Genomic DNA, 26,151 nt, shown 5'->3' with positions numbered 1-26,151 from the left:
AGACTAGTCAAAACAAAAGTAGGCCTATCTATTTTTAGCACCAGTTTTTACTGTGGCCTCAGAATACAACTCCCATGAACACATTGTTTTTGAAACGCCCATTTCAGTTCGCTGCGACCATAACTTTAAATACGCGCTTTGATAAGACTTCTTCTCCAACCTTTGGCATAGTGATTTAGAGCCACCAGTTTAGTAAGAGAGTGGGGAACTCTGCGTTAAATTCTGCATTAATCCCGTAATTTAGGAGAAGCGCCTCTTGCAGTCGCGTCAGAGTTTTCTGTGGTCATTTTTCCACGATGCGACCGTTCAATAAATTATTGCAAAACTTCAGCTCTTCGTTTTGCGTCAAAGCAAAATGTTTTGGTCCTTCTGCATTGCCGCGAACGACACATTTGCTTCGGCGAGATGACACGACACAGGCAACCTTCGCGAGAGAAATGTCAGGGAAAAGCTTCAACGTGCCACCAAGTGCTGAGTTTGTTGCAAGAGTTTCGGGGATCGCCACGATGGGTAAACTGCCCTACCGAGAGACTGCAGAGGGACTGGACGCAGCCTTCGTCGGGGTTCCAATTGACACTGGCACATCAAACCGTCCAGGGGCAAGGTGCAAATAACACATAACTATTGGACACATCTAGAATACATTCGCTACCATCTCTTTTTGAGCGATTGTAGATATGTGATAGTATGCCAAACCTTGTGTTTTTAATTAAATTTTCTGCTAAAAAAGAACACAGTTTGGGGAAGTAATGATAATGGGCATGGGCCCTGACCCCAAAACATGACAGGACTAAAGTATGCCCTACAAAGTAACAAAGTATACACCTGTCAAAACATGGTGTATGCGCAATGCACTATGATTACTGTTATGTCTCATTTTAATGCATTATTGTCTTCAGGAGTCAGTCACAAATAGAGACAGGTCTACAGTCAAATTCCAGCCCAAGTCCAATCAATTCAACTCCAGTGTAAACATTAGTTATACCTGACCTACTACCTTTTTTACTTTGTGCAGGACCGTATTGCTTAGGTGGTGTCGCTGGGCACTACCTCAGAGGTGTCCCTTTATGAATTATATTTGAATAATGACACTTTATGAATAATAGGCTTGTGCTGTGTGGTGCCCCTTCACTGGTCAAAAAATGGTTGGTGCCCCTGGGCACTGTGCCTGTGGACCTATATTGTGAATAATCCGGCCATGCTTTGTGGGACCCCTTTTTGGATTCCCTCGGGTTATCAATGTGTCTTCTGGAGGTCTACTGTAGTATATTGCACAGTGTACGTGGTGCAACCTGTACCTGGTGCAGCCTGTAGCCCATCAACAGAAGTGTCCAAAGTAAAAGTATAAAAAACCCGACACAGTTTCCTTTCAACACAAATAATTTCACTGAGCACCTATTCCACAGTTGCTGAAGACCAATCTACCTGATTGTGCGCTGGTTGGATCAAATTTGTTGTTTTTTACCCCCAGAAAAATCAAAGTCTAGTCACCTCATTACGTACAATGGAATAACTGGTGCAACCGCTATGTAATATCATGTGCTAGTGTTGTACTGGCACCATAAATGTACTTTTACTTTGACACTTGTTGCCCAGCATTGAACAAATCTGTCCCCCCTTCAGGTTTGGTCCCCGCCACATCAGAGCAGAGTCTGCCCTGCTGCGGGCGTACAACAGTGGCACGCGGGCCGCTCCCTACGAGTCCCTGGTGGTGGCAGACATAGGGGACGTCAACGTCAACGTCTACGACCTGAAGGACACCTGCAAGAGGATCCGAGAAGCGTACCACAAAATCCTGGCCACTGGTTGCATTCCTTTGACCATGGGTGAGAAAAAAACCTTGCAAAATACTGACGTTATAGTGCAGTGATTGCAGCTTTTTGGACACAAAAACACTGCAAACAGCAAAAAAACCCTGCAGAAAATGCTGCAATTAATGCAGTATCCACCTTGCCTACACCGCATTTCACATTATTACGCAAATGACATTTTTTGCCGTTTTCCTAAATAATCAATAGAAATGACAGTCGTCATAATTTTCAAGTAATTGGCCATTAGAGTACAATTCAAAAGTTTTTGAATGAACCTTCCAATGATAACGGTATTTTTTTAAATAACAAAAAACTTAAAATGCCCAAAATGCTCTGTTCCAAATTATTACGCAAAACAGTTTTGTAGTGTTGTAATACAAATGTCTTTCTTTTTTCCCATTTACATCAAAACAGTTGGCATTTGGTACCTTCTAAATTACATTTCGATGTTCAAAACTTGGTCATAAGCTGTAACTGGAATGCTGCGTTTAACATTGAAGTCAATGGCAGGGCATTGCATGGGAGTTATGGAAGCCTAGATATCCTTGATGCTTTGCTCTCAGCTGTTTTTGTTTGTTTGGTCTGGTGACCCACACTTCACTCTTCAATATACCCGTAGATTTCCATGCCACGTGTAGGTGCTTTGGAGGTGATGACATTCTAACTCACCAGACATAGCATCCCATTCATTTTCAATGGGGTTTTATGTCTGGTGCGTTAGAATGTCATCACCTCCAAAGCACCTAAACGTGGCATGGAAATCTATGTGTATATGGAAGAGTGAAAACAAAAACAGCTGAGAGCAAAGCATCAAGGATATCTGGGCTTCCATAACTCCCATGCAATGCCCTACCATTGACTTCAATGTTAATCGCAGCATTCCAGTTACTAAGACAAAGAGCTTATCACCAAGTATTGAACATTGAAATGTAATTTAGAAGGTACCAAATTCCAACTGTTTTGAGGTAAATGGGAAAAAAAGAAAGAAATTTGGATTACAACACTACAAAACTATTTTGCGTAATAATGTGGAACAGAGCATTTAAAGTTTTTTATTATTTAAAAAAATACCGTTATCATTGGAAGGTTCATTCAAAAACTTTTAAATTGTACTCTAATGGCTGATGACTTGAAAATTATGACGACTGTCATTTGTATTGATTATTTGGGGAAACAGCGAAAAATGTCATTTGCATAATAATGTGGAATGCGGTGTATTGGGGGGCGGAGGGACTAGTTGCCAGGGAATGACAACATAGACCAACATGTAAAACCATCAGAAGACAAGAATAAAGAATGCAAAAAATAAGACCAGGCCTATTGTAGGTTGATTACAGACAAAATGAAAGTGTTCACACTTTGCCCTGTGCACAGCACAAAGTGCACCGTCATTATCACCTCAAATCACCTTTGGCCAATGTTTACCTTTCAGGTTTACGTATTAATTGAAAGCGTCTGAATCCTTCTATTTAGCTTTTCATGAGACGTACTGTAAGTAAATATGTGACATTCTCTTGTACTCTAGGGGGGGACCACACTATTGCATATCCCATTCTCCAAGCTGTGGCTGCCAAGTGAGTCTGGTATTTTGTACCGTACACTACACTACATACAGTGGTGGACCAATTGCACACAGGACCCCAGGGCAAAACACTGATAGGGCCCCATACTGTCATATGTCATAATAATAGGGTCCCTACCACCAATACGGGAGGGCCCTATGTCTGAGGAAGGCCTTTGACCGAAAGCTTGGGAAGTAAATGATTGAAGTGTGCAGTGAGTTTTGGTGAGTTCGGTGTAAGGTCTCCGCACACCAGCTCCGACAAGGTGCAGAACACTGCTCCGCAAAAGTTTGATTCTGTTGTTTTCAATAGAACCCCGCACACTGGCGCAGATGTCCGCAGACATCGGCTAGCGATTAGAGGCGAGTTCTATTTTGTCTGAGCCGCCCATTGACTATCCATGCTTTGTTCGTGTAAAATTGGGATTGGGGGTCCGAATTGTGTCGGAAGCGAAAGTGCTCCGCAGTGCTGTCGGAAGCGATGTGCGGAGGCCCTAATCGTGAGTGCGGTGTAATCCATCTAAATAACCATTCCCGCTTAACAACTCTGAAAAACTCAACCTCTCAGGCACGGGCCAGTGGGCCTGATCCACGTGGATGCCCACGCGGACACCAGTGATGTGGTGCTGGGGGAGAAGATTGGCCATGGGACCCCCTTCCGGCGCTGCGTGGAGGAGGGCCTTCTGGACTGCAAGAGGGTGGCCCAGATTGGACTGCGGGGAACAGGCTACTCCCCAGACGCATACGAGTGGAGCCGTGCTCAGGTAAAACAAAAACAAAACAAAAAGGCACTACTAACCCTTCTTTCCATTTGCACTTGTTGTTCTGTATATCTCCTGTGCTCTTTGTATCGTCATGTGATGTTGGCTATGATTATGTCCTCGTTTGAAAGTTGCTTTGGTTATAAAGCAACCAAAAGGCAAATGTAATGTAAAGCCAAATGCAATGTAATGTACTGTAATGTAAGGTAAAACCCTCATCATCAACTAACACACCGCAAGAACTGTTGTTTATCTGGTGATACTACATCAGGAAGACCTTATAATCATTAGTCCAGCTTACTGAATTCTATCCAGCAAATATTCAATATCAATAATACAAATGACTGCCAATTCAGCTTAAAAAGACGTCAATTGGTGGCTGTTTTAGACAGCAAAAACGCATGCACTGTTATGCACATGTATACATTTGTGTGTGTGGAAATTAAATGTTTCTGGAGATCATTTGTGTACATTTTTGTGCCTGACGACTGCAGGGCTTCCGTGTGGTCCAAGCAGAGCAGTGTTGGCACAAGTCGCTAGTGCCCCTGATGGCGGAGGTGCGTGCCCAGATGGGAGACGGCCCCGTGTACCTCAGCTTTGACATCGATGCTCTCGACCCAGCCTACGCCCCTGGCACGGGCACGCCAGAGATTGCTGGACTCACCCCCATACAGGTAGTACTTGACCAAATGAACTTCATTATCCCTAATGGCAGGCTTAACCCCTTAACGCACCGCATAGCCTATGTTATAACCCCACTGTCACCAAACAAAGTCTTAATGGCTATGTCTAAATATTTTACTTAACGCTCCCTGTTATGTCATAGCAATGTTGTTATGATGTAGTTGAATATTTTCAGCAGTCACTAAACCTGCCGGCGACCCCTTCTGCACAGAGGCTACACACCCGTTACATTTTGGCATTTCATATTTTTGCTTTCAGGGGCTGGAAATCATCCGCGGTTGCCGTAGGTTAAACCTTGTCGGATGTGATTTGGTGGAGGTTTCTCCACAGTATGACACAACAGGTACTGAAAAGCTTATAATTGCAGTATTACGACGTCGGTAATGTATTACTACTTGCAGAGGAAATTAAATCAATATGGAAATAATGTTGTTTTTTTCTTTCCCTCATAGGTAATACAGCACTGACAGCAGCCAACCTCCTCTTTGAAATGATGTGCGTGCTCCCCAACATCAAATATTATGACTGAATAGAACAGCTGTTTTTTAATGACTATTGCCATTTACGATTAAAATCTAAATGAATAACTTGGATACTGGGCAGCTTAAAATGTTGAATTTTGATTAAATGTTTCCACTTGTTGAATGGGGGATTTGTACAATGTTGATTTTACTGATCAAATGATTTTACAGACCCAATTTCTTATCTGTTAATGAAATCATGACAAAAACAGATTATTTTGTGTTTTTACATAAACTATATTTTACACTCAACATCTATGTTGTACATCCACATAGAAAGAAAAAATGTGTTAGTCGAAGGCAGACAACATGGTGTTTGTCATAAATTTACAAACATGATAATGCATTAAAAAAAATGACCATCACACTTAACCATGATATTGGTCATGACATAAATCATTTCTAGTGTATTTTAGTACCAACATTGCCAGGATGCACATTTTTCAGGAAACCAGCCTGTCCAATATTTTCCTGTTTCCCCATCACTGTCCCCATGGGGAAAAAAACTCATTGGCCTGTCACAGCAGCAGTTGACACAGTATCAGTATCCATGCCCCTACATGCCTGTTGTACATCCTCAAGACAGCTGGGGGCGTATTACAGAAACATCCTAACTTGAGAATCTCATTTGATCTGTCTAGTTACCACGGCAATACGCCCCCTGGTGCATACAGGAACATACAGTAGGACAGTATGGCAGTGGACACAGCCAATACCATATTTAACGACAGGAAATTTGACACAGTCAAGCAGAGTAACATCATCTCTGTTCTCTTAGGCCTTGCTTACATGTATGTGGATATTTGTAAAAACAGATGTTTTGTTATCCATTCATATATTTTGATCCTGTTTATATGGCATGTAGATTACGAAAAAAATCACTATTGTGACAGGTGTGTTTTAGACAAACAACATTAAGGTACAAAAAGTGTCATTATGGGGACATGGGGGTCGTGGCAATATATGGAACATGATCTAAATGGAGGTCCCATCGTAAAAAGTTTAGGAACCACCGTCTTAACCGAAACAAATGACCTCAGTTATGACAATCTAAACACATCATACAGCAAGACTGAATGACCTTCATAAATATGATACGATCTCATTACATTGTAACAGCGGATCAGACTTTTTTTTTGCTGACAATTGTAGAAAGCAGGTTTGAGGCCTGTTGGACAGGACTTCATTCACATATTCATGTATCATTTAAATACATGTTTAACCAGTAAACTTCTCATAATCTACCCAAGCCTATGCTTTTTTCATGGACTATGTCATAACAAACCAAATTTGACTAAATTTCAAATCATTATTTTGAAAAAATGATATATGCAATGCATGTATGCACAGTTCACCATCATGAACAATTAACCTTTTCGCAGCATTAGCGAACTGCTGGTAGACAGAGATTTTCTTAAAACACCAAAGCACAGAAAAAGATGGAAAAATTGGGCCTTAGGCCTAATTTCTTAAAGCAATAGAAGGGCACACATAGATTAATGAAACTATTCAATGAATAGACTTGTAAATTAACAGTCTCCTTGGTGTACACCTATAAAACTGCTTGTTCAGGTATTGTTTTGGTCCACTGTCAACTTGAATTCACAGTGCACACATTAACAGTTAAACCCATTGATACCCAAAGCATCAGCAAAAAACACCCCCTGAATGCCTAAGCCATTTTTGGGAAAAGGTACTATCTGTCTATAAAAAACCTTAATATCTCAGCATGTTCTTACGTATAGCTCTAACATACTAACATTTTTGATACCCAAAATTTCAAATGTCATGAGCCTAAAGCTGTGTCATGCAGCTCACGGCACTAGGGTCAACGTTGCCCTACACAGCCTCTGTCATCAATGGGTTAAAGCATTTAGGTAAAAGGCCAAAGTGGATTTTTATCTGTTGTCAAAACATGAATTGGCCCTTGAAACACAGATATATCCAGAGCATAGACATGCCCTTGCTACACGTGTAGTCTACTAGGAACATCAAAGTATGAAAGTACATTTGAATAATTTGACTATTTTCTTAATGAACATATCTTTTGAGTTAGCCTTTTGTACTTGATGGTCACAATTCGTCTGTGGAGTGATTTGGTTCATGTTGTGACTGAACCTTGAAATTCAAATCAGTCATCTTTGAGTTCAGGTAAGGATGACGCCTAAATTAAATTAGGAATGCTTAAAAAGTTGAAAATGTTATGTTCACATATGCCTGGGGTCACAGTGATATTTGATTCATTAAATGTAACAAAATAATGTTTTGCTAAGTACATGTTCAGATCAAATAGGGAATAAAAAACCTTTCTACATAACGTACCACTGAAATCTGTTACTTATTGTGTTGAAATAAAAAACGAATTACAAAAAAATAAAGGCATCAAGCCAAGGCTATCGCTGGCAGTAACTTTCCATATAATCAAAGTCAAATACTAACTCAGGCACGCACCTAAATACTTATGAATGCAGTTCCTGTGCCTAAGACTACAGCCTAGAAAGGATACTGCCCTTGATATCAGTTCACCACCAATAATAAGCTACATCAAATGATATAAATATAAGCAATGAAATAAATAAGATATGTGGTTGAATAAATGTGGAGTGGTGTACCACTCAAGCCCGGACTGGGAATCTAGCATTCAGGGCATTTCCCGGGGGGTGGTCTCAGTCCGGCTCTGGTACCACTCCACTTGCATCCACAGTGATTTCACTTGTTTAGATATAAACATCAAAAGAGCAGCACATACAACAAAGCATGCTAGGACAAGATGGCATGACTTATTCGGTACCATTTTACGTTAGGGTGTCTACATGAGGGTGGCATGGGCTCTTTATAAACACATTACGACACATCATCTGCATATATGCATTGGCACTGTATTATTATAATAACTGTTGTCACTAAGTGCTATTGGGTTTTTGCAATGGTCGCTTACTCATGAACAATGAAGTCATTCATGTTTGTGATATCACAATGTGTCATGCCACGGTCATAACATGCTTATGTCACTCTAATGTAGACACCTTCAAATAAAATGACCTCTTATTTCAACTGCATAAGTTGTACTGAAGTCTAGAAGACCATAACATCTTTTTTTTTCACAGAACAAACAGCTCTGTAAAACTCTAGCACGGTAAGTGTTAATCTACCAAATCAGGCAGTGTAAATCACAAACATAGACCCATTTTGGCCCATGTATCAGTTTCATGACAAGCCCTCTGCCATTACCTAGAGGAAAACATCAACTTAGTCCTTATTCATAGTATCAGTGTCTCAGAAGTACATAAGAGGTTAGCATTTTTTCCCCTTGTAAAAACCTGTCAGGCAGAAAAACAACAGTACGGCCATTGTCAATTTTAAACTCCTTATTAAATTTAGGTAGGTCCTTTTCACAGGGCAGTGTTGGTTATGAGGCTAGCGTGGAAAGTGTTAGAAGAATGTCTACTGTACTCTATGTGGATGCTTCAAAGACATCTTAACAGAAGAGCTTTTGTAATACTTCTGTTTTAAAAAATAAGAAGCAATATTTTTCCTCTAGGTAAACACTACCGGCATATATCTTTTCATTCCAACACCTAGGCCACAGCTGAGACGCAAAGGACATCCTCAAACACTAGTATAGCTCACACAACCATTTTTCTAGCATTAATTCAAAACTTGTCGAAATTAACACCCATAGTGTTGACCCCACTTTTTAAGTATTGAATGAACACTTCAAAATGTACAGTGCTGCATTGTGGCTCAGACTACTAGGGTTTACTTGGTGACTGTGATCTTGTCCAGGCCAGGCCAGGCGGGTATGTAGTAGCGGGGCAGCGTTCCCTCGATCAGCCTCTCCATCCACAGCCCCAGCCGGTCCAGCTTGTGGTGGGTCTGCAGGGTGGTGGAGCGCATGGAGCGGGCCGCCCCCTTCCGCGACTGGTGCTGGTGGTGGTGGTCTTCACGTGAGCTGGACCTAGACCTGGATCTGGATCTGGACCGAGAGCGACGCCCTGAGAAGGCAGAAGAACCTCCCCCCGCCACCGCCTCCTCCTTGTCGGACCTGTCGTGGTCCTCGCCGGTGTAGACGGGCTTGAAGAGACACATGTACCTACACCGTAAAAAATGCAGTGTTCATTCAACACTAAGAGAGTACTCTGGGACAGAATACATTCTAAAACAATAGTCCTCAACCTTTTTTTGGCCAAACACCCCCCCCTGACCTCATACAGTCATGTAAAAGTTTGTTCATCAGAGGGTCACATAGATGTTGATGTGTGACGTGCTTTAAATGCTCTGAAGCACATCACACATCAACATCCATGCGATTTAATTTAGCTTAATTTAATAGTATAGACGTAATGAGTAATACGTACATTGGCAAATACATCTACTACATCTAGAGTAGAGTAGAGTAGGGTAGAGTAGAGTTGAGTGCTCTATTGTCACTTTATAGATACAGTGAGATGACACACACACACACCAATTGCACCAGATTCTGTGGCAATAGAATATGCATCTCACAGTATAGAGAGTCCTGAAGTATTGAGGGGGGCAGGTGACATATTGAGTTCAAAAGTCTGATGGCAGTAGGATAGAAACTGTAGTGCGGGAGCGCAGAGTCCTAAAGCGCCTGCCAGATGGTAGCATGGTGAAGAGTCTGTGACCAGGGTGTGTGTGATCTTTAAGGATGTTAAATGCTCTGTTTGTGCAGCGTGTATGGTGGATCTCCTCAAGTGTGGGTAGTTGGCAATCTAGGTACCTCTTGTGTCCGTTGAGGGCTAGGACGTAGCCGGTGTAGTCCACCCGGCGGTTGCCACTCTCGTCCTCGTCCGTGTCCATCTGCACAGCGTCCTGGGCGAACTCTAGCAGCGTGCCCATCCACTGGCCGTGCTTGTCCACGTTCAGGAAGGAGAAGTGCAGGGTCAGGCTCCTGTGGGGCCGATAAGACACACGCAATGCAGTAAATGAAAGTAATAATAATAATAATACACGTAATCATAGTGATAATAAGAATAATAATAACAATACCGTTAAAAGTACACTGTGCAGGAAATGGCCAAAAAAGGTACTGCAACTATGGGTTGCCTATTGCCAAATTTGATCTTTTCATGAAAGTTTACTAAGTAATAAACTATGGCTAAATGGCTAATTCTGGAAATTCAAAATGGCAGACCATGGAGAAGATCCCCCTTTTCATGTATGAAAAGAGCATTTTTTCCAGTCATAATGAATACTTAGAATTTGATGGTGGTGGTAAGTATTCATGAAAAAGGTAACATTAGTGAATGGGTGACATGAATTCTGGAAATAAACAACTACAAATCTTACACACTGTACCTTTAATAATAAAAATTACGGTTTATATAGTGCCTTTGAACACCCAAAGTTGCTTAACATAGCATCTGTGTGGTGTGCACAGGTGTGTGTGCAGGTGTGTGTGCTTGTGGGATCTTAGCAGCCGAAGGCCTCTGAGAAGATTTGTTTTGAGGTGCTTTTTTTTTTAACATGGCCAGTAAAGGAGCATTTTGAATGTGGTTGTGTAAGTCGCTTTGAACAAAGGCATCTGCTAAATACTAATGTAATGGTTAGGTAGTTTATTGTGCACGCTGGGAGCAGCTACATGGAAGGCTCTGCCAGTGGTAGCCCTGAGTCTACTGTGGAGATGGCCACCTGACCCTTGGAAGAGGACTGCAGGGGGTATAGAGGTGGAGGAGGTCTGTGAGGTAGTGGGGCCCGGGCACCAGACCATGTGAGGCACTTGAAAGTGAGGAGAACTACTTTGTACCCATAGCTGTCACACCGGCAGTACCTTTTTGCGAAGCAATCCTGTACCTTTAAAGGCACAATGGTATAATTTTGAAGGTATAATTTTGCACCTCACAGACATATAAGAGTGAGATGTTCTCCATAATAGTAATCTAATAAACTAAACGAACGCGCCTAGCAGCAGCGATCACAAATATTTTTGCCTAGCAAGTTGGTCTTGCACTGCTCTGTTGAAATCAGCACAACAGGTCGCAAACCCATCCCACCAATCACAACACGTTTTTCCCTCTTGTCATATCACGGTTGCACAATGGTGGAGACAGCAGCATAGGTGTGATGTGGCCAACAAAAAGCGGACGTTTGATTTGTCATAGTGTTGGCCAAGGCAGTCCCGAGGCAATTTGAAGCCTAATGACAATGGTTTTGTCCCACCCACAGCCCTCAGCTATCTGAAACATGCAATTCTAGACAATTTATTATGAACTTTTTATACTTTGGTCTGACTCGCCAGGCTACTATCACAGCACTGGGTTGGAAAGATGCCACACTATACATTGCTATGACTTTGCAAAGACTGCTGTTCTAAAGCAAAGAGTCGTCTCTTTCATGACAAGGGGGATGGAGGGACTTCCTTATGTGCTCTTACATAAGATGGCAGGTTGTCACAACATACAGAACATTTTACTCACATACTTTTTTGTCATGATGCTTTCCACTAGACACTTCATGGAATAGTTCCATAATTTATAAAGCAGTCTTCCTCCTCCCTCATATCAGTTCACTTGGCCAGCACTCGACAGCACTTGTTTTTCTACCCTCACGTAACTTTTATCAGTCTTTTATTGAGAGTCTCTTAACTTTCTCTTTTTTATGCTGGTTCAATAGCCTTTCAGTCAAAGACAAGAACAGTCTCAGCAGTATTGTTAACACGTCATCAAAGATTATTGGAACACAGCTAAATAGTCTGAGTGCTCTGTTTAACAAACAGGCAGTCCAAAAGGCTATAAGTATCACTAGTCAACCTGACCATGTTTTAAGTGGTGAATTTTCATTAATGCCCTCTGGGAGGCGCTATTATTCTGTCGGGACAAAAACAAAGCGTTACTCTGGATCTTTAATCCCTACAACCATTAGATTATTAAACAAGGTTGTAGGGATAGAGTTCATTACTGACCATTTAATTTACTGAGGGCTGCTCATCACTGACAGGACAGGGTGTTTGAATGTATGTGTTAAAATGTGTATGTTTTTGTTTTCCTATTTATTTTTTGTTTCCTTTAGGTTTTGTATTTCATTTTCTACTCTTTTTATTTATACTATCTATTCATTGACTGATGGAGACTGGGACCGCAAACTGAATTGCCCTTCATGGGACTAATAAAGTAATCTGAATCTGAATCTGAATCTGAATCTGAATCTATGGAGATGTCTTTCAAACTTTAATTAGGCCATGGGACTACATAGTATACGTAAGAACGAGACTTACCCTGTGAAGGAATAGACTTCCTTGGCAAACTTGCTAAGAAGGATGTTTTTTGTGGCATCCGTCAGCACCAGGACTACGTTGGTGTGTCCTGGCCTGAGCTTCACCAGGTTGCTCATGTAGGTGATGTCTGTCAGCTCTGTCACCTCCACGAAATTCTTCTTTGGTGGCCGACTATAAGGAAATGGAAATGTAGTTCAACGAAACATTGGTTTTAGGAGTGCTGCCTAGACTGAAAAGTACATTTGTTTGAGGTGCTCTTTGGATGGGAAAACACTTTTGACACTTTTATCCAAACCGACTTACAGTACGGTTATTTTGAGTACAGGGTATTGGTTACATTGTCTGGAGCAGTGTGGGGTTAGGTGCCTTGCTCAAGGGCACTTAAGTTATGGAGTGAGATAGGGAATGTAACCCTCTAATCTAAAGCCGATCTCCTTGACCAGTAGGCCACGGCTGCCCAAAGATGAAAGGATGAAAAGATTTCCAAGGTACTGTTTATGACCAAAATGCAAGAAGCCTTTTATTGCATTAACTTGGGTTTGACTCCCTGATAAAGGCAAGAATAACGAAGTACATTGGAGTTTTTTTAAAGGGTTAATGTAACCAGGGCAGTGCAAAAAAGGCCTTTAAATTTTGGTTAAACAAAATGGCGCCTTGGGATTCTTTTTCTTTCATTTTGTGTTTCAATACTGATTGTGTAAAATGTCTCTAGGGGTACAGGTCTGTTGCAATCACAATCCAAAACATGTATTTGCCCGTTTTCTACCTTGAAACCCCGCCGCTGTTTGGTGACCCATTTTCTGTCTTTGATCCCTCTTTCGGTTTGGGCTTTGCTGGCTGTTCTTCACTGGAGTCACTGATATCCAACACAGCAATTACATTAAGTCACAACAGTGTTTATAAATAGCATTTGGCTTCAGATCATATCAGATAAGGCTATCTGAGAGCATAGAAAACGTTACAAATCCAACTAACATACAAACTCCTTTCCCCTTTAGTCTCAGTCAGGGGTGTCTAAAAGGGGATTAATAAATGGACATACTGGGCCCACGGCCAGGGAGCTACATGTCCGAAGGGGACAGGACAAACTACTGTATTAGTAATATGTTAGGGGGACCACATTTTTAAAGGGCTCTACGGTCCAGGTTAAGTTCATAGCCCCATAATGTGCACCGTTCTGCCTGTGGAACATTGTAATAGTCATTGAAACACCTTACTACCGTAGTACTATACTACCACAACATTACACTGAGTCTTTAGGAATACATTATGACTCGGTCATTGCCATTCTGGTAACAGGTAATTTATAATAGGGGCCCTGACTTAATGGCCCTATAGTTCCCTTTTTGTGAAGGAATGGGTCCCAAACTGTATTTGCCTAAGAGCGCTTTATTCCTTAATCCTCCCCTGAGCTGAGCATTCCTCTTAGTTTGATGTGATAGCTAATATTGCCTGGGCCAAGAAAAATAGCCATCTAATTCTATAAAGTCATGGCCCCTGCTATAAATCAAATTAAGAATGGCGCTGACCAAGTCATAATATATTACTAAAGGGTAGTAGTGTAGTACTATGATGGTTAAGTCTTTTCAATGACTATTAAAGCATTTCACTTCAAAATTCAATTCAATTCAATTCAATTCAAAAATAATACTTGAACTTTTGTCCTTTTGTTTTAGTCAAGAACATATCAAAGTGTTGAACCTGAAGGCCTGGATGACAACAGTGCCAAATAAGATGAATAATGCTGAGAACATCAGGGACAGCAGAGGCATCATCTCACGCCTGCAATGATAATAAAAAAAACACAAAGCATTTTTTATAAGCGATGCCAGATAAAAATACATTTATATTTAGCTCAGAACATGAAGTGACTCTTGGGAAATCAGAAAACAAACCGGACAACTATACTGCCAGCTATCACAGCAAGAGTTGTCTTTTGAAACCTGTCGGCACCATTTTTACAGAGACTAAATTGCTTTTTGTGAGAGTGCTTCTTGCTTCTTGAACCTCTTTGCAACATTAAGATTGTGTTATACATTTAAGACACAAAGTCAGTTGTAGAAGATCAACCTTTATACAGTTTTTGATTTGTATGTTTCCCTCAATGTTCCGTTAACAAAATTAGACAGCATCTGAGAAATGCATGAAATTGGTGGCTAATAACACATGATCAAACTTGACATGGTCATCATGGCTACCACAAAGCTTATGATTCCAAATGAGTCACATCACGAGAACTAGAACTCACCAGTTGTTGTGAAGGAGGTCATCAATGATTTCGGTCAAGTAATCATATGCTGCGAAAACCCATCGAATCAGAAACATCTAGAAAAAAAAAAACCAAAAAACAAAAACCGTTACAAGAGCAGAGAAACATTTGCATATCTACACAGACATGGTTCATCTATCATGACATCCAAAGTGTTCAGACAGCAAAATTATCTAGGCCACTGCTAATTTCTCATTTAATTGTGATCCATTTCCCTCAGACAAGGGGGATTCCCCTGGGTTACTAGTTCAGGGAGGGTAATCAGCACTCACAGAGGCAAACTCAGTGTTGAGTTCAGGAAGAATGGAATAGAATACACTCTGAAAATGTTACACTGACTAAAGACTAAACTTAACACTTTTTAGGGTGGGCACCATTTGATTTGAAGGGAGATAATTTAAACTCTCTACCAGTTATATCAACACTGGTAGTTTTACAGTGCAGTACTCACAGAGGCGAACTCGTTGTTGAGTTCAGGCAGGATGGCGTCGTGGTTGAGGACTGAGGGGTCTTTCTGGAGCTGCTGGAGCTCTTCGCGTAAGCGGTGCTTGTCATTCTCACTGCCGTTCCACACGCTCAGGAGGGGCTTGTACAAGACCTTGCCAGCCGCATTCCGCCGCTCCAGAATCACCACCTCGGGTCACATCGCACACACACACACACACGCACGCACGCGTGCGCGCACAGACATTGGATGGACGCACACAAATACAACAGACATCACACACACACATTAACATGGCCATTGAGGTGCTAGGCCATTACATAATGTATAAGGTACTTTGACACAGTACAGAAAGGATTCAGTGTTTCCTCTATGTATTTCAACAACACAGGCTATCCCTAGCTTACTGTAATTTTCCCTATCTACGGGCATATTGAAGAGTGAAGTGTGGGTCACCCGATCGAACAGACAAAAACAGCTGACAGCAAAGCATCAAGATTATCTGGGCTGCCATAACTCCCATGCAATGCCCTGCCATTGACTTCAATGTTAAAAGCAGCATTCCAGTGACTAAGGCAAAGAGGTTAGTAACCAAGTATAGAACATTGAAATATAATTTAGAAAGTACCAAATTTCAACTGTTTTGATGTAATCCTAATTTCTTTCTTTTTTCACATTTTCAGTTCTTTACAACACTACAAAACTGCTTTGCGTAATAATTTGGAACAGAGCATTTGAAGTTTTTCACTTTTTAAAAAATACCGTTATCATTGGAAGGTTCATTCAAAAACATTTGAACTGTACTCTAATGGCTGATGACTTGAAAATTATGATGACTATCATTTTCATTGATTATTTAGGAAAATCAGTGAAAATGTCATTTGCATAATAACGTGGAATGCGGTGTAAATGTTATATACATTTCAGTGTAATTCAGTATTGTTTTTACAAACCTAGACATTTCAGGTGACCCCATTTGAATTCCAGGCGACCCCTATGGGGTCCCGACCCCAAGGTTGGAAACCGCTGGCCTAACTCTTTCTTCTATGATGGTGTTTCCAGTGAGTGTGCTCCTTACCTGGGGGAGGCCGCTGTCCCTGTTCCTCAGCAAGGCGTCACAGAGGGGCTGCTGCTGGCGCTGGTAGACGTAGGCGAACCTCAGGGCATCGTTGGTGTTAGCGGAGGCCATCGAGAGGAAGGCCTTATTACCAACGTCAAACGACTCCTCTTCACTCGTGATTAACAACACACAGTATCTGGGGAAACGCATTGGGCAATCATCATTACTTTACTATATTACTTCATAACCAGACTGTTAAGTATGTGAGTTACATGTCTGTGTATCTGAGAGTTTTTGTTACAGACACAGTATGGTTTGTATTGTTTTGCATGTGTATTTTACTGTAGTTAACAACACACTGTATTATCAATTGCAATGAACTTGAACAATGTGGCACATAACTCACTTTCTGCGCCGGTGAAACTGTTTTACAGGGCACAGTTCATCAAACACCTTTTGATTGGCTAGTCGAGGAGCGAGTAAAAACTTGTTGTTCGATATGAATTCATCAATTATCGCTTTTTTCATCCCTTTAGCCTGGGAAAACAATGGTGAAGGACAGAAAAGGAGTTCACAACACATTCACAACACATCTGCACAGTATAAAATCAATACCTTAATGGAAATCAAAGCAACAGGCAAACCTGAATGATGTCTGCAGGCTTGTCTGTGTTCTCCTTGAAGACGAGCATTGTGGGAGCGTAGGTGTTGATGTTGAACCGTCTCAGCAGGTTGGCGGTTTCTGTGAGACCCTGATCAACGTATCCAAATTGCACATAGTCCTTATAGGCAAATGCAGTCAGCTGAAATCAAAAGAAGCAATAAAATGAACCTGTTAAATCATGGCCCCTGCTATACATGTGCTGTTAACAGAATGACAATGACCAAGTTATTATGTATTACTATAAAGGGTCTGTGTAATGTCATAGCCATGTAGTACTCAAATTTAATTTATAATTTAACCTTTATTTAACCAGGAAAATAAAACCCGCTGAGATTAAAAATCAAAGTCAAGTCAAGTCAAGTGTCAAGTGTACTTTATTGTCAAAAATCTATGTAAAATCTAGTACTAAATCTATGTAGTACTATGGAAGTATGGCGTTTTCAAGGACTATTACAGCGTTCCACAGGCGGAATGCTGCACATTATGGGGCACCTTTAAACAGTGTTGGCTATTATGAAGGAGATGACTTGGAGCATTTCAGGTCACTAATACCTTGTACAGCAGTGGAACAATGGACACTTGGTCGAAGAGAAGGACATGGGGTTTGTTGATTTCATGCCAGCTGCTTAGAAACGGCTGGTTATTCCGATCGGTCACCTGCAATGTACAGTAAGTGTGCATCATTCTGATATTTGAATGCAAAATTATCATAGCACAATACCAAATGGAGTTTTCATTCAGCGTATTCAGAGTATATCCTAAAAGCATGCACAAGGAATGGCATGAAAGGCCTGCACAAGGACACCGGTGTTTCCCACACATAGACCATTTTGTGGCGAAGCACCACAGAATGAAAAACCCAGCACCACAAATAAATCAACAGCCACACACATACATGTCATGGAGATACACACATACTGTATAGTTAACATTTGCACTGGCCCAATGTTATTCTGCCAGTAGCACCGGACAATGCTGCTTGGTCTGTGGAAAAAACTGGGCGCGCACTTACCCTTTCCACTAGTCTTTGAGGGAGTAGGTCCTCTACAAACTGCCGGAGATGTTGTCTGTGTACAGCGTAGTGGAAGATGGTCACCTTGCCGTTGATAACGCCCAGTATGGACGGAGTACGATGGGCACCGAGGTGGTTAGCCAACCGCCTCTCATAACCAACATCCACCACACCTATGCCCACACCTAGTGATGAAGCACAATGCATTAGTCCCATTACTACTGTACATATTTAAAGGAGAACTTTGGTGTAAACCAGAGCAGAGCCCCTCTGTTTGAGGCTACAGAATGTTGTTTGTACTAAAGGGTGCAACAACATTTTAATGCAATTGAGGCAAAGAAAATAAACAGAAAGACAAACATTATAATGGGGCACAAGAAAATGAAATTGGAACTAGTATGTTCCTATGCCATACTGTATCACTGCCACACTAGTGCTCAGTATTAGGCTCTGTGTTGCATTAAGTTTTCTTTTACGTTTCTTCTAACCAATATCACTTGACCTGGCGCTACGCACTGACTCAAACCAAACTCCTCTGTAGACTCTATGTGCGGATGGGCCAATCAGCGGGCCTGTTCCTTCTTTGCTGAAAAGACTCAACTATATAATAACAACATTGCTATGGCACTGTAAGTAGGTAACAGATTAAGACTTGGTCATTGCAACTTTGGTGACAATAAGGTTGTAACAGAGGCTCTGCATAAGGGGGCAAAATATTGTATGAACAACAAAGAGACTGAAGCAGAAAATAGTGTATAATACATACCCAGCGGTTCCAGCTCTTGCACACTCTCTTTCCACACTGGTTCCATGTGGATGCAGCTAAAGCACCAGTCTGATGTGATCTTGATGAGGTACGGCCGCCTAAAACTGTCCGGCACTACGTCACTGACGTACCGATTGAAGTGCAGCATGTATTTGCCATCAGCAAAGTCTTTGCCATCCTTGCTGTTGAAGGGGAAGTGGAAGAAGGACTCGTCGAAGTAGAAGTGATGGTGAAAGGGGTGTTGGCCGTGGTGCATGTGGGGCTGGGTGTCATCTGTCTGTCCGTACCGGTCGTAGTTGGACCGCTTCTCCTCATTGGACAGGATCTGGTGGGGCGAACACACATCAGAAACTGACAACAAATAGGTCCACTGTTGTACATCTGTACTAACTAAATAGAGGCGATGGTTTACCCAGCTCGTCTCACTGTGTTGAGGTAAATCCATTAAGAGTAACATGTTTGCACTTTTTCGTACCTCATATGACTTGGTTATCTTGATGAACATATCCTCAGCCTCTGGGTTTTTGTTCTTGTCTGGATGCCTATCAGATGACAGTATCACTGTTAATACCAGGTTTTAAACAACATTCATAGTCATCATGCTAACTTCTAAAGATAAAGTGTTACCATTCTTTTGCCAGGCGCTTGTAGACTTTCTTGATTTCAGCCTGACTGGCATGTTTGGTGACCCCCAGCACTTTGTAGGGGTCCAGAGGAGGAACTGCTTCCACCAGCTCAATCAGGACGGCACAGAGGATGGCAGCAGGCAGGGTCAGGGTTGTCCCCAAAGCCACCATAGCTTAAGGCTGTTATGGGGTCATGTAAACGTAATAGTCAAATGAAAGGAATGCATTGCAAGCATGCAAGTAGGCTAGCTGTCCATGAAGAGGCATGTCGTTGTTTATTAAGCAAGCTATGTTGGTCTGCACACCGCTGAAATGTTAATGTAAGAGCATGCAATAGTGCCAGGAGGCACATCCCCTCCAAAACTGCGCAGTAATCACTTGCCAATTGTCCGTGGCACGCATGCATTCCAGTGACAAGTTAAGACACTCAGACCAGGCAAGTGGGGCTTACGTTTTCCTGCTATTTCTAAGAATTTGCGTCGTGCAAAACATTGTGTTTTCTGCACAATCTTGATGAAGGGTTCATAATTTCATTTCATGCAGTTTCATTTTACCAGCATGCCTCACAGTTTAGACTCACTCACCTGAGAGTAAAAGCAGGCTAACGTTCTGCAAAACCCATGGTGAAGTCGTGACCTTGACATCAGAAACTGTCTCTGTTGTCAGTCTGTAACGATATGGTTTCACTGGTTTCAATGTTCACAACATCCCGCTCCACAATCCTGCTATGCCCGATGCAACCCTTCCGTGGCTGTTAACCAGATGCGGCTGCGTGAATCACACATGACGTCAGAGTCGTGTGTCTGATGAAAACAAGGAAACGCGGCGTGCAAGTAGATCATATGGACAATTCTGACTGAGGTAGGTGTCGAAACTGTTCTTTTAACGCTCATATAGTACAGTTTCGTCAATTATTGAACTGTTCACCCAAATGGTGTGATGAAAGTGTATTAATCATTTCGCCGTGTTGTGAGGTTTTCGCGGCAATTTCGATGTAATCCAACAATGACCATGTTGTTTACATCTTGGCAGCAAATAACACTGCGTTCATTCAACCGCGAGATTTCACTCTTGAATAGTAGTCCTCGCAAATATTGTAAGTGTCAGTGGTTTCTTTTGCGTCTACATCTTGTTCTATGGTGAAGTTTATGTTTTCATTTGATGTTTTCCCCCCAGAATGGACCCAAGACATAAAACCATCCTTCAGCGCAACAGAACAAACCTTGTTCAGGACTTGAACCCTTCAAACCTTTACGATGGGCTTCTAAGCAGGGGAGTCTTCACCCAAGATATGATAGATGAGATAAAGGTAAGACCATAGGAATACAGCCTATTTCTATGTAACACATAATGTTTTAAGCACCAAATATGTGGACAGGGGAGTCTGAAAGATAAGGGGAGGTTGTACAGCCTACAACTCAACCTTGTCTTGTGTGTCTGTCCCATACAGAGATGTAGCCTATGGCGTGAAGTGGAAGTAAAAGAATAGCCTAGTAGGCCTACTGAAAGCCTCACTCATTAGGTACAGTGGTATAGCTGACAGTGGTATGACATTACATATTAACTATGTAATGTCATTCTAGTGTTGTACCTACATCTTGAATGTACTTCTACTTTACACTTCCGGTAGGCCTACCGTGTGCGTATTTCATGACAAAAAGCAACCCTATTGTTAATGTTCCAGAGTTCAGGGACAAGGAGGGACCAGGCCAGGCAGCTAGTCCGGGACCTGGAGACGCGTGGGAGCAGCGCATTCCCAGCCTTCCTGGACTGTCTCCGTGAGGGTGGCTACGACAGTTTAGCACTTGTACTCAACAGTGGAGAGCCAGTTCGCCAGCCCATGCCAACCCCACTGACCCCAACCATCAGACCGCTGCCAGTGTGTAAGGATCCCATCTGACATGTCTTTGAATTCACTTTCCAAATGTTGCTTTTTACTGTCTTTTTCCTCATTGTATTATTTTCATGCTACAGGTCCAATTGATGTCAGAAAGCCAGGTACCACTGATGTCAGAACGCCAGAACCAGTTCCTTGTACCCCTCCTAAAGAAGTGCCTTTCTATCCTAGACCCACTGAAATAGACCTTCGCAGCCCATGTAAGTCTGCACATTACCTCTGATGTACATCTGTCTGATTTCCAGTGTGGCGAACCAATACGGTGAATGAATGACATAATATATACCCAGGAAACGTACTAACTTGAGTTTCTCCTATTTTCTCTTCAGCTCCAGATAAGGAGGGCTTCAAACCAAGGCAGGGCAGAACGAGACGAGATAGCATTCAGGTAACCTGGTGATACAGCTGGTTACATATTTCAACCTAAACAATTTTTACAAGCCGAGAAACGCCCTTCCTGGTGGGCCTCTGAACCTCATAATTTGTGTAATTTGCGTCATTTGACCCCACAAAAGTGACCATGATGACCCCCAGTTGGTCATTAAAATGCAATTTCACTACAATTTGTTTTCTTTATTTTTTCATTTATTTAACTGCACCTCAGAACTACAAGATGGATGCGACCCCCTGTGGACTCTGTCTCATCATAAACAATGTGGAGTTTGAACAGTACTCAGAGCTGAAGAACCGCAAAGGGTCAGACGTGGACTGTGAAAAGCTGGAGAGGCGATTCAAGTCCCTCAACTTCAGTGTTGATGTCAAACGAAACTTGAAGTATAAGGTAAACATTAGCAATGTTGTGGGGGATTCCAAGAAGCTGGTTCAGCCAGCTGTAATCCAGGTGAAATGAACCTTGAGGGAGTAGTAAATCATCTAAAAGAAGAACCTGGAATCCTAATTTTCATTACTAAAACATGTAGGCTATCAGCAAGTTAATTCCTGGCCCTATTGTGGCGCAAATGTTAGGGCACTCGTTTGCTATGCGGCTGACCTCGGTTCGACTCCCGGACCGGGTCCTTTGCCAACCCAGCCCTGTCTCTCTCTCCCCACTCACTTCCTGTCATCACCTTCACCGTCCTGTCAAAAAAGGCAAAAAAGCCCAAAAAATTGGAAAAAAAATAAGAAGAAAAAGTTAACCACTTCCTGTAGGTTAACTTAGGCAGGGCTATCACTTATCCATGTTCTTGGAATACCCCATGTTCTTTGTCACTGAAGTAGGAAAGCAAACATTTCTGAGCATTGCTGTTCATTTATACTGCACTATCTCTTACTCCACAGCAAATAAGGCAGGAGTTGTCAGCATTGTCAAAGAAGGACCATTCTGCCTATGACTGCTGTGTGGTCGTCATTCTCTCACATGGCACAGAGGTATGTTGAGTAAGTTCTAAAGTGGATATGCGCATTCTACTGAGAATTGGTCCATGGATTAGAGGGTTGCGGGTATAGTGCTACCCGTACCTCTCCCTATTTCTATCCCTTTATCTCTATCTCTATCTATGCCCTTGAGCAAGGCACCTAACCCACATTGCTCCAGGGACTGTAACCAATAACCTACAGTTAAATAACTGTGAGTCACCTTGGAAAAGTGTCAGCAGTGTGACATGATGTAATGCTTCCCTCTGGATCTGCGGTTCAGGTGGATGGGGTAGGGGTGTAGAAACGGCAGAAACCGCAAACTGTATCAGCTGCAAATTGTTACTTGCTCACTGTGTACCTATGGCGATGTCTCCAAACCCACTCATTTAGCACTGGCTGTTTTTATTGTACAGTGTTTTATAAAAGTCTCTTGTGTTATCCCCAGGCCACTCACAGCCGATTTCCTGGTGCGGTGTACGGTGTGGACGGCACCGCGGTGTCTGTTCAGATCATGACCAACTACCTGAACGGGCAGCACTGCCCCTCGCTGCAGGGCAAGCCCAAGCTCTTCTTCCTTCAGGCATGCGGAGGAGGTCAGATCATACTCATGTGTTTTTTGTTTGTTTTTCTCATGTTTATTTGCACCTTGATTTGGCAGGATATGGTTATGAGAGAGATGGGTAAGGGTTGGGAAATGTTCTTGTGTGTGCGTAACTAGTAGGTGGGAACTAGAGACAACACATTATGTGGAAAACTTAGTCGGCCTCAAACTTTGTTGATGCTCAAAGGAAAAAGAATCTGGTGCCACACGAATCTCCTAGGACTCTGATGAAGACGCATGGCGAAACGTTAGACATCCGTGTGACACCAGATTATTTTTCCTTTGTACTTATACAGTAATTTAGTCCTGCTCTGGTTGCATCGGATTGTTAATTTCGAAGCGCGGAGTGCATATCTCCTTTGTTTTTTGTTTGATGCTCCTGTGACCCAGCGCCTGATGACCTGAACGTGTGTGTGCACACCCAACACTACTTTAGGATATGGGGATACATTAAACTTGTTAATTTTTTGCACACCTCAGCTGGCAGGTGCGTCGGAGATGGCCCATGGGTCACTCGGCAAACAATTTGAAAAAACTCCCACACACTGACCATTTAGCTGTTTTCTTTAATACACAATGTTTCGATCCTCAATGTTTCGAGGCATTCGTCAGGCAACCTTTTCGAGGATATGAGGATACGTCATAGTTTGCCCTTGGCTGATAGCATGATTGTCCGTTTTGAATGACAGGTGAGAAGGACACTGGATTTGAGGTGTCACCTGACGAGGCGCAGCCTTCCGTGGGCGGAGCAGAGGACGAGATGGACGCCATCCCCACCTCCTCCAGCAGTGACTCGCTCAGCCAGATGTCCGATGAAACAGACGCCAGGGCCACTCTGCCCACACCCAGCGACATCCTAGTGTCCTACTCAACTTTCCCAGGTATGCACCAATAGGGTTGTCTTTGAAGCGAGTGGAGGTTTAGTAAATCAATGGTCGTCTTAAGCTACATACACGGATCTCTTCTATGAAGCAGAAGATATTTCATGTGTCAAAAGGTCTTTTCAGAAAATGTGAAATGTTGATGTATCTTCAGAAAATGTCTCGTTTTCCTTATACTAAGTGTTGAAGAACCAATCAAGTGTCTTTGCAAAAGAAGATACACTTGAGTCAATTATGTTTTTCTGGGCTCAGACGTCCGGTGGTACAACCAGAGCTAATGCCCATAACTTAATCAGTAATTGATGTACTGCAATGAATATGCTTCCTAGATAATCCACTAAAATAATAATAATAGTTCATGCAATAGTGCCATTAACAGAGGTTACACCATCCTGACGTGTGCTACTACTAAAACGTCATTGACTCACTTGCTTATGTCTGTGTTGGATCTTGCGCAGGCTATGTGTCTTGGAGGGACACCCAGGCTGGCTCCTGGTATGTGGAGACTCTGGATCGAGTTCTGGAGCAGAATGCTACCACTGATGATCTTGTGACTATGCTGATGATGGTGGGTGCATAGATATAGTACCTACTATACTACTATACCTTACTATACTATACTATACTTAAGTAAGTAAGTACAATTTATTTGTACAGCGCCTTTCTCAGACAAAACAGTCACAAAGTGCTTTACAATCAGTACAAAACGCATACAAACACATGTAGGCATGCACATACAGCATATAAAGCAATGAGCATGGATGCTGACATGCAGCACAGGCACAAAGACATACAAAAAATCATAAACTACCGGTATACTGTACTATACTATCACTCTATACTATGTACATGTCTATTGGTAATTAGAATGGTATGTTGGTGTTTCATACAAACAGAACACATCTGTATGTTTCGAGATGAAGTGTTACTCTAGAGCCAAATAAATATACCAAGTAACACATTTTTTAGATTTCAATAGATATATTCAAATTATGACATTATGATCACCCATCATTTCTAATGATTGTTTTATCTTTTCTTCTTACTTTCCCCCTTCATTTGTCACTCCTAGGTCAACAATGAAGTCTCGCAGATTTCAGCTAAAGGCTTGTATAAGCAGATGCCGGGGTCTTTTAACTTCCTGCGAAAGCTTCTTTATTTCAAAACTGCATAGTCACACCATGGCACGATCCATAAGACCAGCATGTTCTTCTCAGGACATATAAAATCAAAAATCTTGAACACTTCAGGGAGTATGTAAGTTTGTTGATGAAACCTTTTATGCTCTGTGTTTTTACTACTGTGGGACTCTGACAATCAGTTGTGCTGTTGTTTACTGAATGTGTACTGTATAATGTGTACTTTTATGAGATTTATAGTAATAGCCTATTGATACATTTTTATGTCAAGGTTTTTACCTGTTAAAGGTAATTGTAAAATGTGAGGATATGTGTTTTTTTTCCCCCAAGATGCACTGTCACTGTTTTTTAACTATCACAATAAATTAATTGTCACATGGAGGTCCAGTTTATTGTCTTCTTTTAAGGTTAGGCCACCTTCCTAGCCTTCTGGTTAACACTGAAGTAGCAAACTCATATGGCCTGACAGTGGTTACAAAAATTGTGTTTCAAAAATACAGTGTACGGATTACGGTAGCCTTGTTAGTTATCCTCTGAACATTTTTACATTTTCAAAGTTGTTCGAAACACCCTGATATTTTGATTTTATTTGCAGACCACCTTGTGTGCTACTGTGATGAATTAGGTATTATTCTGGTTTTGTTTGATTGTTGTTGTACCCCCTGATTCAACCCAATGTGATTCCATACCATACAGTAGGTGGCGATACATCCCCATGTATTGAGTATTTCCCCTCCAAAAAAGGGGAAAAAGATGGTGAAGCTGGAAACAATGGGGTGCAAAATGGTTACAGAAACGACCAAAATTAAAGAAGCCTACTGCTTTGACGTACATGTTTGCTTTTGTCCATCTATGCATCT

At 41.9% G+C, this 26,151-nt stretch overlaps 3 protein-coding genes across 3 annotated transcripts; 2 read left to right on the top strand and 1 right to left on the bottom strand.

Annotated features, from left to right (window-relative positions):
• Nucleotides 1–103: 103 nt before the first annotated feature.
• agmat (agmatine ureohydrolase (agmatinase)) lies at nucleotides 104–5,410 on the top strand. Its single transcript, XM_063209262.1, has 7 exons — nucleotides 104–604; nucleotides 1,624–1,826; nucleotides 3,337–3,385; nucleotides 3,941–4,136; nucleotides 4,628–4,807; nucleotides 5,076–5,160; nucleotides 5,270–5,410. Exons 1-7 carry the CDS (start codon nucleotides 297–299, stop codon nucleotides 5,344–5,346), a joined length of 1,098 nt encoding a protein of 365 aa, XP_063065332.1. The 5' UTR covers nucleotides 104–296; the 3' UTR covers nucleotides 5,347–5,410.
• Nucleotides 5,411–6,658: 1,248 nt separating this feature from the next.
• dnajc16 (DnaJ (Hsp40) homolog, subfamily C, member 16) lies at nucleotides 6,659–20,191 on the bottom strand. The gene is made up of 16 exons (XM_063209260.1): nucleotides 20,002–20,191; nucleotides 19,419–19,597; nucleotides 19,267–19,333; nucleotides 18,792–19,116; nucleotides 18,026–18,210; nucleotides 17,566–17,670; nucleotides 16,994–17,152; nucleotides 16,756–16,886; nucleotides 16,368–16,545; nucleotides 15,296–15,478; nucleotides 14,824–14,900; nucleotides 14,277–14,357; nucleotides 13,342–13,431; nucleotides 12,576–12,746; nucleotides 10,083–10,253; nucleotides 6,659–9,431 (listed from the first exon to the last, which is right to left on the bottom strand). Exons 2-16 carry the CDS (start codon nucleotides 19,586–19,588, stop codon nucleotides 9,098–9,100), a joined length of 2,427 nt encoding a protein of 808 aa, XP_063065330.1. The 5' UTR covers nucleotides 19,589–19,597; nucleotides 20,002–20,191; the 3' UTR covers nucleotides 6,659–9,097.
• Nucleotides 20,189–26,122, top strand: casp9 (caspase 9, apoptosis-related cysteine peptidase). The gene is made up of 11 exons (XM_063209261.1): nucleotides 20,189–20,278; nucleotides 20,594–20,726; nucleotides 21,102–21,300; nucleotides 21,392–21,514; nucleotides 21,644–21,702; nucleotides 21,919–22,095; nucleotides 22,593–22,682; nucleotides 23,116–23,263; nucleotides 23,961–24,152; nucleotides 24,611–24,720; nucleotides 25,225–26,122. The coding sequence occupies exons 2-11, from the start codon at nucleotides 20,595–20,597 to the stop codon at nucleotides 25,324–25,326; spliced, it is 1,332 nt and encodes a 443-aa protein (XP_063065331.1). The 5' UTR covers nucleotides 20,189–20,278; nucleotide 20,594; the 3' UTR covers nucleotides 25,327–26,122.
• The last annotated feature ends 29 nt before the right edge of the window (nucleotides 26,123–26,151 follow it).

This window comes from Engraulis encrasicolus, chromosome 10 (assembly GCF_034702125.1).
Source record: "Engraulis encrasicolus isolate BLACKSEA-1 chromosome 10, IST_EnEncr_1.0, whole genome shotgun sequence".
Lineage (NCBI taxonomy): Eukaryota > Metazoa > Chordata > Actinopteri > Clupeiformes > Engraulidae > Engraulis > Engraulis encrasicolus.
This window is presented reverse-complemented; position numbering and strand designations above follow the sequence as displayed.

What these genes read in the sequence shown, in the direction of transcription:
- casp9 (XM_063209261.1), top strand. Translation starts at nt 20,595, where the DNA reads ATGGACCCAAGACATAAAACCATCCTTCAGCGCAACAGAACAAACCTT. An exon ending in CATCAGACCGCTGCCAGTGT is followed by an intron (nt 21,301 to 21,391) that starts GTAAGGATCCCA and finishes TTCATGCTACAG; the next exon opens with GTCCAATTGATGTCAGAAAG. An exon ending in AATAGACCTTCGCAGCCCAT is followed by an intron (nt 21,515 to 21,643) that starts GTAAGTCTGCAC and finishes TTTTCTCTTCAG; the next exon opens with CTCCAGATAAGGAGGGCTTC.
- agmat (XM_063209262.1), top strand. Translation starts at nt 297, where the DNA reads ATGCGACCGTTCAATAAATTATTGCAAAACTTCAGCTCTTCGTTTTGC. An exon ending in TCAAACCGTCCAGGGGCAAG is followed by an intron (nt 605 to 1,623) that starts GTGCAAATAACA and finishes TCCCCCCTTCAG; the next exon opens with GTTTGGTCCCCGCCACATCA. An exon ending in TTGCATTCCTTTGACCATGG is followed by an intron (nt 1,827 to 3,336) that starts GTGAGAAAAAAA and finishes CTTGTACTCTAG; the next exon opens with GGGGGGACCACACTATTGCA.
- dnajc16 (XM_063209260.1), bottom strand. Translation starts at nt 19,588, where the DNA reads ATGGTGGCTTTGGGGACAACCCTGACCCTGCCTGCTGCCATCCTCTGT. An exon ending in AAGCGCCTGGCAAAAGAATG is followed by an intron (nt 19,334 to 19,418) that starts GTAACACTTTAT and finishes GTCATCTGATAG; the next exon opens with GCATCCAGACAAGAACAAAA. An exon ending in GCAAGAGCTGGAACCGCTGG is followed by an intron (nt 18,211 to 18,791) that starts GTATGTATTATA and finishes CTTCATCACTAG; the next exon opens with GTGTGGGCATAGGTGTGGTG.